We start from the raw sequence: 15865 nt of genomic DNA on the forward strand, positions 1-15865 counted from the left end.
TGTATTTTTATTAAGGTAGTCAATGGAAAAATAACTGAAATGTGAATCTCTAAAGAGTAACATTAAATTTTTTTCAGCCACATCAGAGGTTCAACTTTGGTTTACAAAGTTAGAAAGTTTGAAGCACCTTAACATAAAGGTTTTAATATAGCTACAAAGCAGTAAATCTAACGCTGCAAGGCTGTCCTGAACAAATTTGTTATTTCCTTTCAGATATCGTGAACTGTGTAACTGATTACATTTTCTTTTTTTCCCACTCTTGCTTCTCTTTTATTCTTAATTCCACTTATAATTGATACATACTGTTGCAAGCCACAGTAAATTCTTTCTGGAATTAGAAAGGAATAATTATAAAAGTTTTGAAAAATCCTCAATATTTAATAACTCTTCATAATACTTCCACAGAATATTGTCATTAAAAGGCAAGAAGACTGTCATATTTCATTAAAGTCTGCTTTTAGAGCATCAAATGTAGCTATATTTGTGGCGCAAATATTTAACATCTTCATAAATGATCAGTCCATTTCCTTTTCTAAAACAGAGACCCAAAGTTCATAAACCCTGTCATGAGGGAAGCCAAGAGATTAAAAATAGTTTTAAAAAAAATCTATAGTTATGATGATCCAGAAGAAATCAACAAGAGTAGAAAGTGACAAGAAATGCTGACAAATAATATTTGTTAGATCACAGAAATACACCTGTACAGTCTGTATAAAGCTCTTCTACCCTACCTACTTATCTTAAAGGTTAGAGAAGTAGGTTGTTAGAACATTAGTACATTGGAAGTTTTCTTTCTGTTACTATGGCCATCCATCTTGAGACCTAGCCAAACATCTTTTATTCCAAGCTGTAGGATAAGAGACCACAACAAGCAGAAGTATTTTCTTACCAGAAAAAGATAGAGTTTCATTTAAAGAAGAGCAAGAGTTCCACGAATTCAGATTAAAAGCTTTCTGAGAAAGAGGGACAATCTATCCGCCTAAAGATCCCACTAAACAAGGGCCCTACAGTGACCAGTAATTCTCAGTTCCTTCCTGAGGCAGGAAATGCATCTTATTCACCTCTGAAGACTTCATGGAGGGTCAACGTAAGAACTGGGGTATTATCTAATGATCTATTTGAACATTCTCTAGATGAGAAGCAAGAGTGGCTAATGTAAAACATGGGTAATAATGTGTGTGTATGTGTGTGTATATATGCATAGATATAAATGTATAAAATGTTTCAGGATATAATTTCTATAAGTTGATGCTGAAAATAAATCAGTCATAAAACAGATACCAAAATAAAGGGAAAAAGCAAATGAACATATACTGGGGAAGGAACTCGCGTCCAACACAGACTTTAAGGCAAGAACACGCACAGCAACTGACGACTGAACACAAGCGCTAAATTAAACGGTCATTCCTTCACTATAGAGTACTCACATGCAGCATTCTATCATGGCCTAAAGTCTTACCTGTGTTTTATACATTAAGACACCTTACAGAAAACACTCAGTAATTCTTTTAAGTAACGTCTGAAAAACTCTCCTTGCCCCCGCCCCCAAACCACTTGTGTGCCCGTCTTACACTGCTTGGAACAGTTTCAACACTGAAGGCTAAAGAGAGCATTATCTTTAATCAAACGCAGATTGGTTTAAATCTTGTAAACAGTGTCTTCACACATTAATGTAGGTATCCTCCCCTGCCTGAATGACTCCGATTATACTCTGTGATAAACCTGCCTCCTCTGGTAATGCGCCATTTGTATTTTTTCCTCTGGACTCATGCTGTTACTAATTTGGCAGAAGAGTCTGAAATGAGCACATTATAGGCTTACACTCTCTTGCACGGCTACTCACCATACTCGAGGGTGGATATACCCCGTGGGGGTGGGGCTGAGCCTGTGCCTGGACAGCAGACGCTGCGTGCCCTGGGAGGGTGCCCGTGGCATGTGCCTGCTCGTGCTGGGAACCGTACGAAACTGTCTGTTGGCTGCTCACTCGAGACTCTGTGAAGACAGAAGATCCCTGACCACTGTCAACCGTCCCGTCAGCTGAAGGAGAAATAAATTGCCAAAAAACAAGACAAAGAGACAAATCATGAAAAGAAGGTTCACATTTTCCCATCACAAACCCGATTTTAGGGTTAATTGGTTTTTTCTTTGCACAGACCTGAACTAAATAAAAAATAAATACTAATTTTACTAAGTAGATTTCCATGTTTAAATGAGGGATCCATACAGAAAAAAGTTCTGTCTTAAAAAAAAAAATTCCCTGATTATCGCAGTATTTTCCCACCTGAAGAACAAGGGGAATAAAACAGAATGTTATTAGTCAGCCTGAAGTTTGACAGCTTCCAAAGTCTTAACTGTGGAGACCAGTGGGTCCTTAGTATTAAGAAGGCAGTTCAAAATACTAACTAGCAGTCTCATTAGTTTCTAGTTTATACGTTATTCAGCTTTGCTAAAAGAGCTGAACCGGATTAGTGGGTTCAAAAATAAGCAGCTAAGATAAACTTGTTATTTTTCACTACTAATTATATTTTAAGGAATTATAAAAAGTAGAGATCTACAAATTAGAACTTTCAAGAGGTTGGAACCTGTAGAATTGTTTTATATCCTAATCCTATTTCCTCACTGTCCCATCCATACTCTATTAGCTATGGACATAAGAAAGGTAGATGGCAACCATTTCAAACTTCTTATTTACACATTAGATTTCTACTTCAAAACCAAGAGGTCAGTGCGAAATGATGACTGCGAAGATAAAAAGTCAACTAGGAGTATCTTTAGCAACCCTGCGCGCTTCCCCCGGGACTCACACAACACAGACACACCAGGTGGCTGGTGCTGCAGCTGTTGGTGCTGATCTGCCTCGGGCTCCTCCGGCTCTACTTGTGTGGAAACAGAAGCTGAAGTGGTAGAGGCTGCAGGTCCACCAGTGCACGTCGAAGGGGGCTGCTGGGCTCCTGCCTGGGAAGCACTGGACTGCTGCTCCCCCTGCTGTTTGAGGCTGCTCTCTTCCTGCTTTCTTTTTTCTTGCTCCTCCCGCACCAACTGACGCTGTTCTCGCTTTCTCTTAATTAATGACACTCTATCTTTGATGGCTTTTGCCATGGTCTTGTGATCACCTTCACAGACATACCCAGAGTCTACCTGAAGGATAAAAGGGTACATTAGGAAGCAACAGGATATCAAAAGAAAACAAACCAAACACAAAAAAAGGTACTTTTGGGGAGAAAAGTAGAGAAGAAGGGGAAGAAGGAACTCTCTAAGGACTGGTCTTAACCAAACTGTGAAACTACTGGTCTGCATTACGCACTTCACCACCATATTCTGAGATACTCATGGGGTGGGTGCTATTATCTTTGTAGAAACTTATGGGGTACATGTACCTTCACTAACTATAACAACAAAACAATGGGGAACCTAAACACCAAAGTTTTTATTTATTTATTTTTATTTTAAATTTTTATTTATTTAATTTATCTTGGTTGCACCAGGTCTTAGTTGCAGCATGGGTGCTCTTTAGTTTTTGGCATGCATGTGGGATCTAGTTCCCTGACCAGGGATCGAACCCGAGTCCCCTGCATTGGAGGGCAGATCCTGAACCACTGCACCACCAGGGAAGTCCCAACATCAAAGTTTTTAAACCAAAAGGCTCATTCTATTATATTCACTCTATTTCCCGCTCACATGTAACCATCAATATTAATATTAACCTGTGTTGCTTTTACTTCCTTTCACTAGACAACCACTTAACCAGATAAGACAACTGTGGTAAATATATGAAGGTTAAAAATAAAAACCTCAAACAGTATAAAAACCTGACAATTAAAAATAGGTACCTCTTTCATACCTGACCCCTTCTCAGAGGTAAGTAGTACTGAATGGTTCTAACACATTCTAGCAGAGACAGTCTGTGAGTATCTTTGCACAGTAAATGGCTATTTAGGCACCATGGCAAGCCTAAGATGGGTGAAGAGTTTCCTTTCTGAACAGTGATCTTTTAGACATACTTCAAAAATGATTCACCAAGGCCTGCCTACTAATAATTGATCTTGAAAACTCCCTTTGAAGTAAAAACAATGTGTGATCTATTTATAGGGTTTATCCAGATGACTGATCAAAGGCTACTGTATCAGTATTTAGAAAACATACCTTGTCATTCTAACTAAATAGGTTATACTAATTAGGAGTCAGTCAACCTTACAGACTTTCAAAATTACTTCAGAATGCTTTCTGGTTTGTTCTCTCTCTTTCTGTATGTCTGTCTGCCCGCCTGCCTGTCTGTCCGTCCATCCATCCATCCTTATACGTATCTATGTCTATATACATCTCCTAATATACGCGTATCTATGTCTATACATGTCTCTTAAAATAAAAATAGCTTTTAGGGCCATTAATCAACACAATTTTCTATCAGTGGAATATGCCGTACACACTGCTTCATAAACTGCTTTTCTGCTCAACACTATCAATGTATGTACGTCTACATCAATTCTTAAATGGCTGATTAGTGTTAATTTACCATTTCTTGAGCAACCTCTTCTGGTACATCTCTCTCCAAGTCAAAGGAAAACTCAATAGCTTCATTGTCTTTGTATTTCCCCTTTAATTTCTTAATATCTTCAATGCGTAGCCATAATTTAATGGCTATCTTTTCGCCATCATCTTCTTCTGCTAATTCTACCCGTACCCCTGTTTCCTCCTGGAAGAAGGCGTGGTTCAAGAGGTCTTTGATAGAGTATCTTCAAAAGAGAGGGGAAAGAAACAAAAAACAAAATACCATTAGATTTAAAAGATACTTTTCAAGTATGGCTGATTATTGTTATTGGAATAATGAAAACAGACTGCAAAAAGAAGAACAAGAGAAATTCTGTAACTCATTCTACATTGCTCCATTTTGAACAGTGATTATAGTTTTATTCAAGTTACAGAACATCGGAACAATCTCATTTATGAATAAGAGCTCAAAGTGATACTTTTAAAATCTAATGATCTAATCTCATCTTAGTTAACAGTGTACTAATAATAGCGAGTAATACATAGAATATCACAGCTTCAAAATATCACATAATCATTTACATAGTGCTTATAGTTAACAAAAAATCTCATATGTATGATCTCATCTGATCCTTGACCAACATCCAATGAAATATCATTTCCTGATTATTAGGAAATGGATCCTCAGAGAGACTGACAATCTTGCTCACAGTTATAAAAGTCATAAATGGTGGAATCAAAACTCGAAAATCTTTTTATTTCTAGTACATTACCTTCTACTACAGCAACCTTTATTTACTCCAATATATCCTCTCAATTCTTTGTTCAACAGCTTGTGTACTAGGCAAGCAGAAGTCTGATTGTGGAACAATTTTCTCTAGATAAATGGTCTCAAAATACCAGTAATCTAGTAAACTGTTCCATCCAGTAAAGAAACAAGAGTAACACACTCTAAGACTGGAGACAAATATTCCTTTATTTATAGTTTTTTTAAAAAGTTCTTAAAGAGATTAAAGACTCTCCTTTTTAATCAGTGTATATGAAAATAGAAACCCAACTAAATTTCTACTAAAAAGCCTTAAAGATCATGATGTTAAGTTCTTCCAAATAACAAAGTTGTGGAAAGAATATGAGACTGGAGAAGTGAAGATATGGAATTCTTTAATTTGGTTGATGTACCTGATCACTCGCATTCTTCAGGAGGTAGATTATGCTCAATTTACAATTTCTATCTGCACTACCTGGTCTACTTTTTCTTCTTTGGAGGGTGAGGGGGGATGGTGAAAGTAGATTATTTTTCAAAAACAGACACTGGACCTTTGCCATGCCTAACGGGTGATGAATCAGCTATATGGCAGATCAGATACTTGCCCCTCCTCTGAGAAAAGTCCTCTGTAAGCATAAATGACTAAGCCAGATCTCCTCCCAAGCTCTGGGTGAAGTCGTCTCTTTTTACTCAAAGGAATTTTGACATTTTGCTCTTCTTCAGTTCTGGCATAGTAACAGCAAATCAAGACCTGCATAGCTGAGTTGATTTTAAAGAGCCAATATTTTATTTCATCTTTTAGAATTCAATGGGTAAAGGACTAAGGAACAGATCTGCTGCATTAAGGACAGAACCCTACTGAGTTTTACAAATCATGCTGATGCTGTAAGTAGTTCTTACTGAATGCAGCAGCTATGTTTAAGGTGGTTTTGGTTTAATTAAACTCTACCAAACCACATTCTTACAACATTTCAGTGTACCAAATGTGAATACTACCTTCAATGGACAGAACTCTACTTTTAAAGATATTACAAGACAGGGCTTCCCTGCCGATGCAGGGGACATGGGTTTGTGCCCCGGTCCGGGAAGAACCCACATGCCGCGGAGCGGCTGGGCCCATGAGCCATGGCCGCTGAGCCTGCGCATCCGGAGCCTGTTGCTCCGCAACGGGAGAGGCCACAACAGTGAGAGGCCCGTGTACCGCAAAAAAAAAAGAAAAAAAAAGAGATATTACAAGACATAAACAGAGAAACTAATCACAAGTAAAGTACTAAATACACCTTAGATTGAGTGTTCTATTGAGAGCCTATTACACTTGAAGTTTTTGTTTAAGCAATACCCAGGTCAAAAGAGGCAACTTACCTTTCATCTTTGTTTTGCCGTATGCATCCTTCAATAATTTCCTTCACTTCAGGAATTGCTACTTTGTCAAAACTGGCTGGCTTCACCCCCTGAAAATCATAAAAATAGCGACAGAAACAGGTTAACGAAGACAGGGACTTTGAACTTTATTTATACTTGCCTCTTAAGGTTCTACTAGATTCCTTCTTACCATCCTGGCTTTTTTCTGATTTGCCTGCAGGATCTAGTCCATGCAGGGTCAGAGCTCGGAAGTGGCAATTTAGCCCCTTCAAGATAACAATAGGGAATAGTTAAGGTAGTGGAGTCACTCACTTCCATGGCTTCATATGGCTAGCGAAAAACTTAGGCTGTTGTTAACATCTTTTGCTGTGTTTCAGGTAATGGAAGTTACTGGCTAAAAAGAAGGCCAAATGTTCTAATTGGTTAGAAGATCTCCTGTTCAACGTCGTTCCCTAACACATTAATCAACATAACATTTACGGGCATGAATTCGCATGCTCAGTTTGGCAAGTGTTCTATTATTATAGTAGTATACCTTAACAACCCCAACCAGAAGTTAAGAATTTGGATTGGTTTGGCATAACTGGATAACTGAAGAGCAAACTGTCTTGTACATATGAAACATAAAATCACAAGTGATACATCAGACCCATATGAAAGACAAGCTCTCCAATTAATCTCCGAAGAAAATTCAATACTAAACAGTATCACAGTAGTATTTTAGAATCTTCACAAAGTGTAAATTTTTTGCAAATAAAATTTCAACAGCGTGTGGAAAATATATATAAGAAAGAAGAATAACAAACTACTCCTGTCTGAGAGGTGGTATGGAGAAAAACATCTCATTATCTATTCTTGCCTCATCTAAGTAACCACATGGATTGATTTGAAGTAGCAACACCGATATACTGTCCAAGTGGCACGGTAAGTCTATAACCACATAACACACAGGGAGTAGGAAACAGGAGACAGGACTAGAAAACTTAGAATATATTATAAATTATAACCAGCTACTGTCTCAGTGATGATATATATTAGAATTTGTGATATAATTTGATAAATCACAGAAATGTGTGTAATCTCTCACAGATTGAAATGAAATATATCAAATGGTTAGCTCTAAAGTCTTTAAATACTAGGGTTGTGGTGGGATAATTCTCATCAATTACTCACTACATTATTCAAAAGTTCTAAAGATAAATTAATTAATTAATTTAAAAAGGGGAAGGGACTTCCCTGGTGGCGCAGTGGTTAAGAATTGGCCTGCCAATGCAGGGGACACGGGTTCGAGCCCTGGTCCGGGAAGATCCCACATGCTGCGGAGCAACTAAGCCCATGTGCCACAACTACTGAGCCTGCGCTCTAGAGCCCGCGAGCCACAACTACAGAGCCCGCGCGCCTACAGCCCGTGCTCTGCAATGAGAAGCCACCACAATGAGAAGCCCACGCACTGCAACGAAGAGTAGCCCCCGCTCGCCACAACTAGAGAAAGCCTGCACACAGCAACAAAGACCCAACACAGCCAAAAATAATCAATCAATTTTTTTAAAAAAGTTCTGATTTGGAGGAGTCTCCCTCTAGGGCTAACTTTCCACAACACGAAACTGTCTAATGAGGCTGACCCTAAAGTTAAAAATCCATGTATTTTAAATGTTTGTTTCTAAGTAATGACTACAAAGATAAGTATTTGTATTTTCCTCAATCTTTTTATTTTTCAAGGCCAGCTAAGTTTTCCAACTAGTCTTTGTCTTCGCATAATCATTCTAATGAAAACAAAAAATAATGCTGCTGAAGCAAAAGAATGCTTTAACTGAGCAAGCTGGTATGGTATCTCAAATTAAAGCTAAAGAAAACGGGAACTGTTTTAAGGAAAAAAAGGATGATACTCACTAAAAGTTCTCTGGTAGTAGAAACACTGGGGATTTTGTTTTATATTTGTTTTTCTACAATAAACATGTAAAAGTGTATAAAAGCAAACTTTTAAGATGCTATTTATGAATATAATGGGAAAAACAATCTAGAATACCATATATTAAGTTCTTAGAACATTCACTATTGGCAGAAAATTATCTGAAGGACTGTTCTTTGCTAAAATTGGACATTAATACACAGTGGGCCTTTGCATGTAAAGACATTCCATATGTTACAGCGAAGTAGTTAAAAGAGGATATAGACTATGATTAGAAAAAATGTTCCTACTTCCATAAACACATACACTTTAGAGGAATGTAGTTTAGCCTTCTGGCAATAAAACTCTACATACTGAGTTAATAAATCACACCTATACTGACTATATTAAAAGACTCTTCTGTTTCAATTTAGCATAGGCATATTGGAAAGATCAAAGGATGTAACAGAAGACTTGAAATCACTGTGAACTGGACAAGCAGAAGCAGCTCTGAGCTTCAGAGTCCCTCTCTAGCAAATGGGGATAATACCTGTCCAACTATATTAATGGGAACTAGAGTCATATGTGATTATCTAGGTTGACATCTCTTTGAATTATTAAGTTTGCTGACCTAAGGCACACCTCTGATTTCAAAGGCCATCACCAAAGATAATAAAACTTACAGTTAAAAGGAAGCAAAGGATTCTCTTCGAAAAATAATCACCAAGATCCACAGTGAACCTGCTTTCATCCTTGGTTATCCTTAAAAATAACCCTCTTGTTAATCCTACCTATGCAGACATACATACATTCATGACTTTACAAACAGGAATTCCTATTTACAAGTAGAAATGCTAGTTGAACAAATGAGATATAAGGTCATAATGACAAAACCAGTAACTACGCATCATATAACATGTTGACTCTGCTAGGTTAAGCTGCTTTCTCAACATATAGCCAAGATTTAGGTACAGAAAATTCCATACCAATGCTACACAACATATTCAGATGCCACTGCTGCCTTAAAAAATGTTGCAGGTGCCAAGACAGCCAGTAAAACGGAGACAGTCCAGCAGCTGGTATTAAAACATTACCCACTGAGATAATGAAAAAGACAAGAAGAAATCTCAGCAACCATCAAGAAACCAGAATTATCAAAATATCTAACAGAAGTATTCTGAATCATTTGCAAAGAAGCAAGAATATCTAGGGATTATATCCTAAAAATGACCCAAAAAAGGTCAATGACCCTGAAAGTGACCTACAGAAAATACATCTAGGACACATGATGGAAAGCTGCTTAAAATAAACAAGCACACGTTTCAATACACAGCACTCATCATACTTAGAGGCTTCTTGTTCTTAAGAGATAAGAGAACTCTAATATGTATAAAATGGATAACTAATAACCCGCTGTATAAAAAAATAAAATTCAAAAATTAAAAGAGAGATAAGAGAACTCTATTTTTTTATAATTGATAATTTTTTTAAAATTAAAAAGTTGGTTTAAGATTATTCTAAAACACGATTTAAGCACCAGACAGAACAAAATAATGATGAGAAAATGTTTTAATGATAATATTTCATCTTTTTTCCTTTTAATTTATGTATTTCAACAAAGATAATCAACTTAGAGTCTGAAAATCCTTCAAATGTCACCTCTTTTCTATACTGTCTGATTTAGCCCCAGAGAGTCCTATTCTAGTCCTGTTCTGACCAGCAGAAGCCAAGTTTTGCTCACCTATTCTGAATGAGGTTCAAAAATACAAAACAGAAAAGTGCTAAGGCAGATAAATTGGGCTAATGTTTTACATATAAGAAAAATTAAGTCAGTTAAAGACACGCACCCTGTCACTCCATCCTTCTAGAGCTAGCAACCTGCCAGCTCTAGAAATATTCTTCCTTACCGTTGTAATTCACAGGATCTCTCTTTAGGCAGCAGTGCCATATTATGTTTTTTCACATGGGACCGTAACATGTTCCTCTGCATTAAACAAAAGTACTTCTTGAACAGCTAACGTACATTCATTTAAGACACTTCTGCGATTATATAAAATTATATATTCTCTTAAACAAAAAAACAAAGGTGACTCTTGTGCAGTCTTAAATGGAGTACAAAAAGAAAACAATAACAACAATCGTGACTCTCCAAGGGCACACCGAGAGTTGATATTTTTTTAAAAAAAGAGTTGATAAAAATGTTTATAAAATATGTTGCTTTATTTAAACTAAGAAAAATCCCAAACACATACATGCATCTTACAGACTAAGTTTTTCTGTCAATTCTATATACTTATAGTTTGCAACTAATCTGCTGGAATAATAAAAGTAAGTCATAATAAAAATATAAGTGAGTCATAATATAGTATTCTCTGATTCAATCTTCTAGCTCTTAAAGAGTGTCAGCACTTGCTTCTTAAAAACTTACGTTTCAAATGTGTTAAGGTAACATTTTCCTTTCCATAAGAGCAAAACTTTTCCTAGCCATTCAGAATTGAGAAAAGTCTCCTTCCTTCCTCATACAAAATGTTGTGTAAGCTAACTAAACTACAAAACTAACTTAAAGCATTCTGAACTAAACACTCTCAATACTTTAACTGAAACTTTCCACACATATCATCCAATGGCTACAACATACCTTTTGTATACACTGAAAATTCTTACCCACCTCATTTACACAATCCTTTTGAGGACAGCAGCAGCAATGAGAATTTACGATGACAAACACTGAGCAAAAATCTCTCTTTGTAAAATCCATCAGAAAAGGCAAAACAGACTTGTTATAGTTAGAGGAAAATGAGGGGGGAAATATATAAGATGTAAATTAACAGAGTAACTTAGCCCACAGCATAAGCAAGGCAGACATCAAAATCAGGCTGAAGTTTCGTTTCTTGTTTAACATTAGCCATGCTTCCCCAACTCTCAGACATAAGTTTCCTCTGAGCCAACAATATACTTATTCTAGATCGGCCCTTTAGACAAAACTACATGCCAAACAGCAAGGAAACTTAGTCTGCTACTCCTCCTCCTGCTTCTCCTCCAACAGGGGCAGATCCCTAAACAAGCAAAATAAGATTTTTTTACTTGCTCAAAGCTCCACCCATTATGTCCACAGGTTCTGCCTCCTTGACATCAAAACCTACACCAGAAATCTGTTTATCTAAACACCCCCTTCCCCTTAATCATGTTGAAACTATGCTTTAAAAGAAAATGGGGAACGAATTCAATGACCAAAATGTAAACTAAGAATATATAGCCAAAAGAACACTGGACAAGGAAATCCCAATACTAGGAATGAGTTCCTAGTTCAATCTCTCATGCACCAAGTTTGTGTGACCTGGGCCATATTCCTTAAACTCACTTGAAAAGTGAGCATAATAGTTCTTGTTAACCTAATTTAAAAAGTGGTGACATTAAGGTAAACTGCCTTACCACTGTCTCATGGTATGTTAAAAAAAAATTAAATAGCTGTGAACAGCTTCTTATCACCCAGAAGTGATAAGAATTTATCCTTCTCCGTTCCCTCCTATTATTAAAAGCCTCAATATGAAGATCTACCTAAAGACATTTCTATCTGCCAGGAAGATCTCATGGAGCCAAATGACTACTACTTTGATTTTAGTGATTAAGGAAAGGTTTCTCTTCATGCCATTAACAAAGATGGTAGAAAAAGCACTGTTCATTGCAATATTATAATGGATAACATAACAAAGTGCTATCCCTTGTAATTTGGTACGCCTGAATCCCCATCAAGACAGTGGGTACTAAGGCTTTAATTACTCAGTAACGGGAGGATAAGGGCTTAGAAGTTATTTGGTAGGATTATTTCTACTCTAAAGGCTAGAAATGACTATTATTTCTAACAAGCTGTCTCAAAGTAGTTGCCACAGATCTCTTGCTCAACACAATTTGTCACTACAAAGTACACTAAGTAGGCAGTGTAGGATGCCAGCTATTGCTCATAAATACAGCAATGCGGTCCGCCAATGCCTCTGACTTAAGTGTCTGTCCAAAGCTGCTTAGGACTATGCTAAGCTAAATGAAAACAGAAGAGCCAGGAAACGGGCACCACGCTCCCTGCTTCAGAGGTTCATCAGACATAAACACGTGAGTAGGTTTTTAAACTTTACTGTGCAACAAACAAAACCAAAAATGAGGTAGCTTTTTTTGGACAGTGGTATAATACAGGCACAAATATCTAGATCTATGAAGATGAGCCTTTTTTTATATATCAAAATAAAAGTTTTCAATGTATACAATAAAAATACCATTCACATACATGTTAACAGTTTATATGTCTAAATTCTACTTCTTCCTTCTCTTCACGTCAGTGCCTTTCTCTGGGTTTCCTCCATTTCTTTCAATGGCATCATTATTTCCAGAATAGAAACCTTAGTCTTCTTGGATGCTTCTTCTCCCACAATATTTAAGTACTATTATTCTCTAGGAGCTCTTTAAACAATGAGAAATGTTTAAAACAGCTCGTATATAGTTCTGCTGCTAGTACTCCTACTGCCCCTCCAAAAGCCAAAGATCTCTGGTTGGACAAAATGAGATTTTTACCGGCTGGTTACTTCTCAAAATCATTGCTTCTTCCGCATAACAACTGTGACCACCAAAATCCAGATTATCAACACCTCACCTCTTTAAACTTAGACCAATTTAAGACGGGTCTCACTGTTTCTATTCTCTCCAATTTGTATTTTACATTGTGGCCAGCTCAATCATCTGGCTTCATCTAATCATCTGACATTTAACCATTTCCAATCATCTGACATCATTTAACTCACAACACATTACTCAAAGATGGTTAACAGTTCTCCACACCTACAAGATGACCACAGGATCACGGATCTAGAAAGAATCTGAGTTAGAGTCCCAACTTGTTCAAATGAGAAAACTGGAGATCAAAGAGATTAATGCCATGTCAAAGATGGAATTAATTAATTGATTCACTGGCATCTACGAGGTGTCATGTCCAGTCTAGTCTAGTATGTGTAAGACACCTACTAGATTTACTGCATTACCTTCAGCACCTAGAATACAACAAATAGAGCCTATATTCTAGTGGGTAAGGGCCTAGTCAATGGTAAAGCAAAAACCAGAATCCAGATTCAACAATGTCTAGTTCAGTGTTACTTCTAGCCCACATTATAGTGCTTTTAATTTCCTCAATCTGGGGTGAAAAGCCCTCACAAGTCAACTTCTACCTACTTCTCTGCTCCTACCCCCCCCCAAATAAGTCCAGCCAAATTAGTTACTTTTTCACTGAATACTTAATGCACATTTTCACAAGAATATTCTTTCTACTGCTCCCTTTTTCAGTCAACTGAGTCCTACCCTTCTTTCAAGGTATACCTCAAATCACACATAGAGAGAAGGCGGCAACTACAAAGTATTTGTATGAATCTTCTGGCATATAAATTATTTACAAGATACCAAGAAACTCAATACTATTATAATTTACTTAAGCACAGCAGAAACCATCTCTCTATATCCTATCAGTTTTTATTCTGTAGTCTAATGCTGTGTGAATTATAGATCAACATTCAGTTGGGATAAGTAAAACTAGCTTTTCTGTGAAATACTGAAATAGGGATTTCACAATTGTTTTTTAGCACTGAAAATGTTGGGAATGATACCCAACTGTTTGGTTTAAGATTAATGGTCTGATTAAGACACTTTAATATTAATCAAATCACAGGACAGTAATAGAATGACTTTGAAAATCATGCAAAATGTTCCTAAGATACACCTTATAATACACCAAGTTTTCTCTTATGTGTATAATTTAAATTTATTGGATGGAAATAGGAATAAAATTTATAAAGGAATCATTTCAGCTAATTCCAGTGGATTTAGATCTCTGGGATATCACACACACACAAAAAATCCAACTGCTAAAGAAAAAAATACGAAGTTTTTCCCAACTTTTCAAACCCTATCTATAATTAGGAATCAGCTTCACTTGTTTCTGTAAAAAAGTAGGGTGAAATGCAATCTGTTATATAAAAGCCAAAAGGAATCTCACCCCAACTGCTTTGATTCTGTTTTTCCCAGACAGAATGTTCAAACCTTGCAATCCAAAGGCTAATGGAATCAGTGACAAAGTCAAATTACACAAACAAAGTAATTAAAAATCCCCATTATTTCTAACTTGGTTGTTATGAGGCTGGATTCAGCCAGATTCTTACTGGTATGAACCATTAGTTTACAGGAATTTGAACATACCTTATGATCCCATTGGAAAACAAGCCTCTTCAAACTCCCTACCAAATCCAACTAGCTCTATCCAAGGAAATTAGCTGACCTCATGACTCCCCAAGGCTCATTACTCTCTGGATACATGAAAGCTTGTGCGCTGTTCCAATCTCAAATGCACTATTCTCCATATAAAAAACTGACGCCACTGCTCACCGTAGTTTCTATTCTTTTAACAGCAGACAACAATTGTGCTAAGTACATTACTACTCTTATTTGGATCTTTTCATTGCCAATGGCAGAAAACTTCAAGATAAGGTTTTCTCTTTTGAACAGGGATCATGAACCCTGGTAAACAGGGGCTCAAACCTGTGACACCAATCTTAGACTTATGCTACCCATGTACCCTAAATTTTTTTTCCCTTGAAATCTAGGGAAAAAAGTTTACAAAACAGAAACAGGAAAAGGAAAACATTTTAAGGTTTGTATTAGTGTTATGTTAGAGATGCTTGATTTCTGACCCTACTATAAGTATTTCTCCTTCATGTCCTTGGGCAGAATGCTTAACCTCTGAATCTATCTTCTCACCTGTAAAATGAAGGTATTATCTACTTATCAAAATACAAAAGATTAAAATAAGATAGTATATGTAAAGCACTTTGCAAGGTGATTGGCAAGAAGCAAGATGATAAATAAATGTGAGCTCATTTTCACTCATTTAAAACTTGGCTTTATTTTAAGTTCATTAAACACATTTTAAACACTGCTATTTGTTGAATGTTGCTAGGTAAAAGAATAGAACAAGAGACAACTTATTTCACTACTAAGCATGTCATAATGATGTTAATGGTAATAATGGCAATGCCTAATAAGTACTGACTGCTAACTGATTTAGGCACTTTTCTCATTTAATCCTCATTACCAGCTTAGGCTCAGAGAAGTTAATTAACTTGCCCAAGGTATCAGCTAGGAAATGACATTGCTGGGATCTGAACTCAAGCAGACCCAACCCCAGAGCCCATTTCCTCCACAGGCAACATTGTGTTTCACTCCCTATAGTTCTGTATTCGTGTATTCATCTCGCAAACACTGACTGAGTGCCTATTACCTGCCAGGCTCTAAGCACTAGGAAAACAGCCAAGAACAACTCAAATAAAACC

At 36.8% G+C, this 15865-nt stretch overlaps 1 protein-coding gene across 1 annotated transcript in view; it reads right to left on the minus strand.

The window, feature by feature from the left end:
- The window catches only part of LOC112391919 (serine/threonine-protein kinase WNK1-like), a 139978-nt gene that overhangs the window by 41330 nt on the left and 82783 nt on the right, over window positions 1-15865 (minus strand). Inside the window, 4 exon segments of the mRNA XM_024733484.1 lie at window positions 1844-2037; window positions 2805-3138; window positions 4514-4733; window positions 6617-6705. Coding sequence (XP_024589252.1) covers window positions 1844-2037; window positions 2805-3138; window positions 4514-4733; window positions 6617-6705 — 837 coding nt within the window.

The sequence above is a fragment of the Neophocaena asiaeorientalis genome, unplaced genomic scaffold (assembly GCF_003031525.2).
Source record: "Neophocaena asiaeorientalis asiaeorientalis breed wild unplaced genomic scaffold, Neophocaena_asiaeorientalis_V1.1 scaffold150, whole genome shotgun sequence".
NCBI classification, from domain to species: Eukaryota; Metazoa; Chordata; class Mammalia; order Artiodactyla; family Phocoenidae; genus Neophocaena; species Neophocaena asiaeorientalis.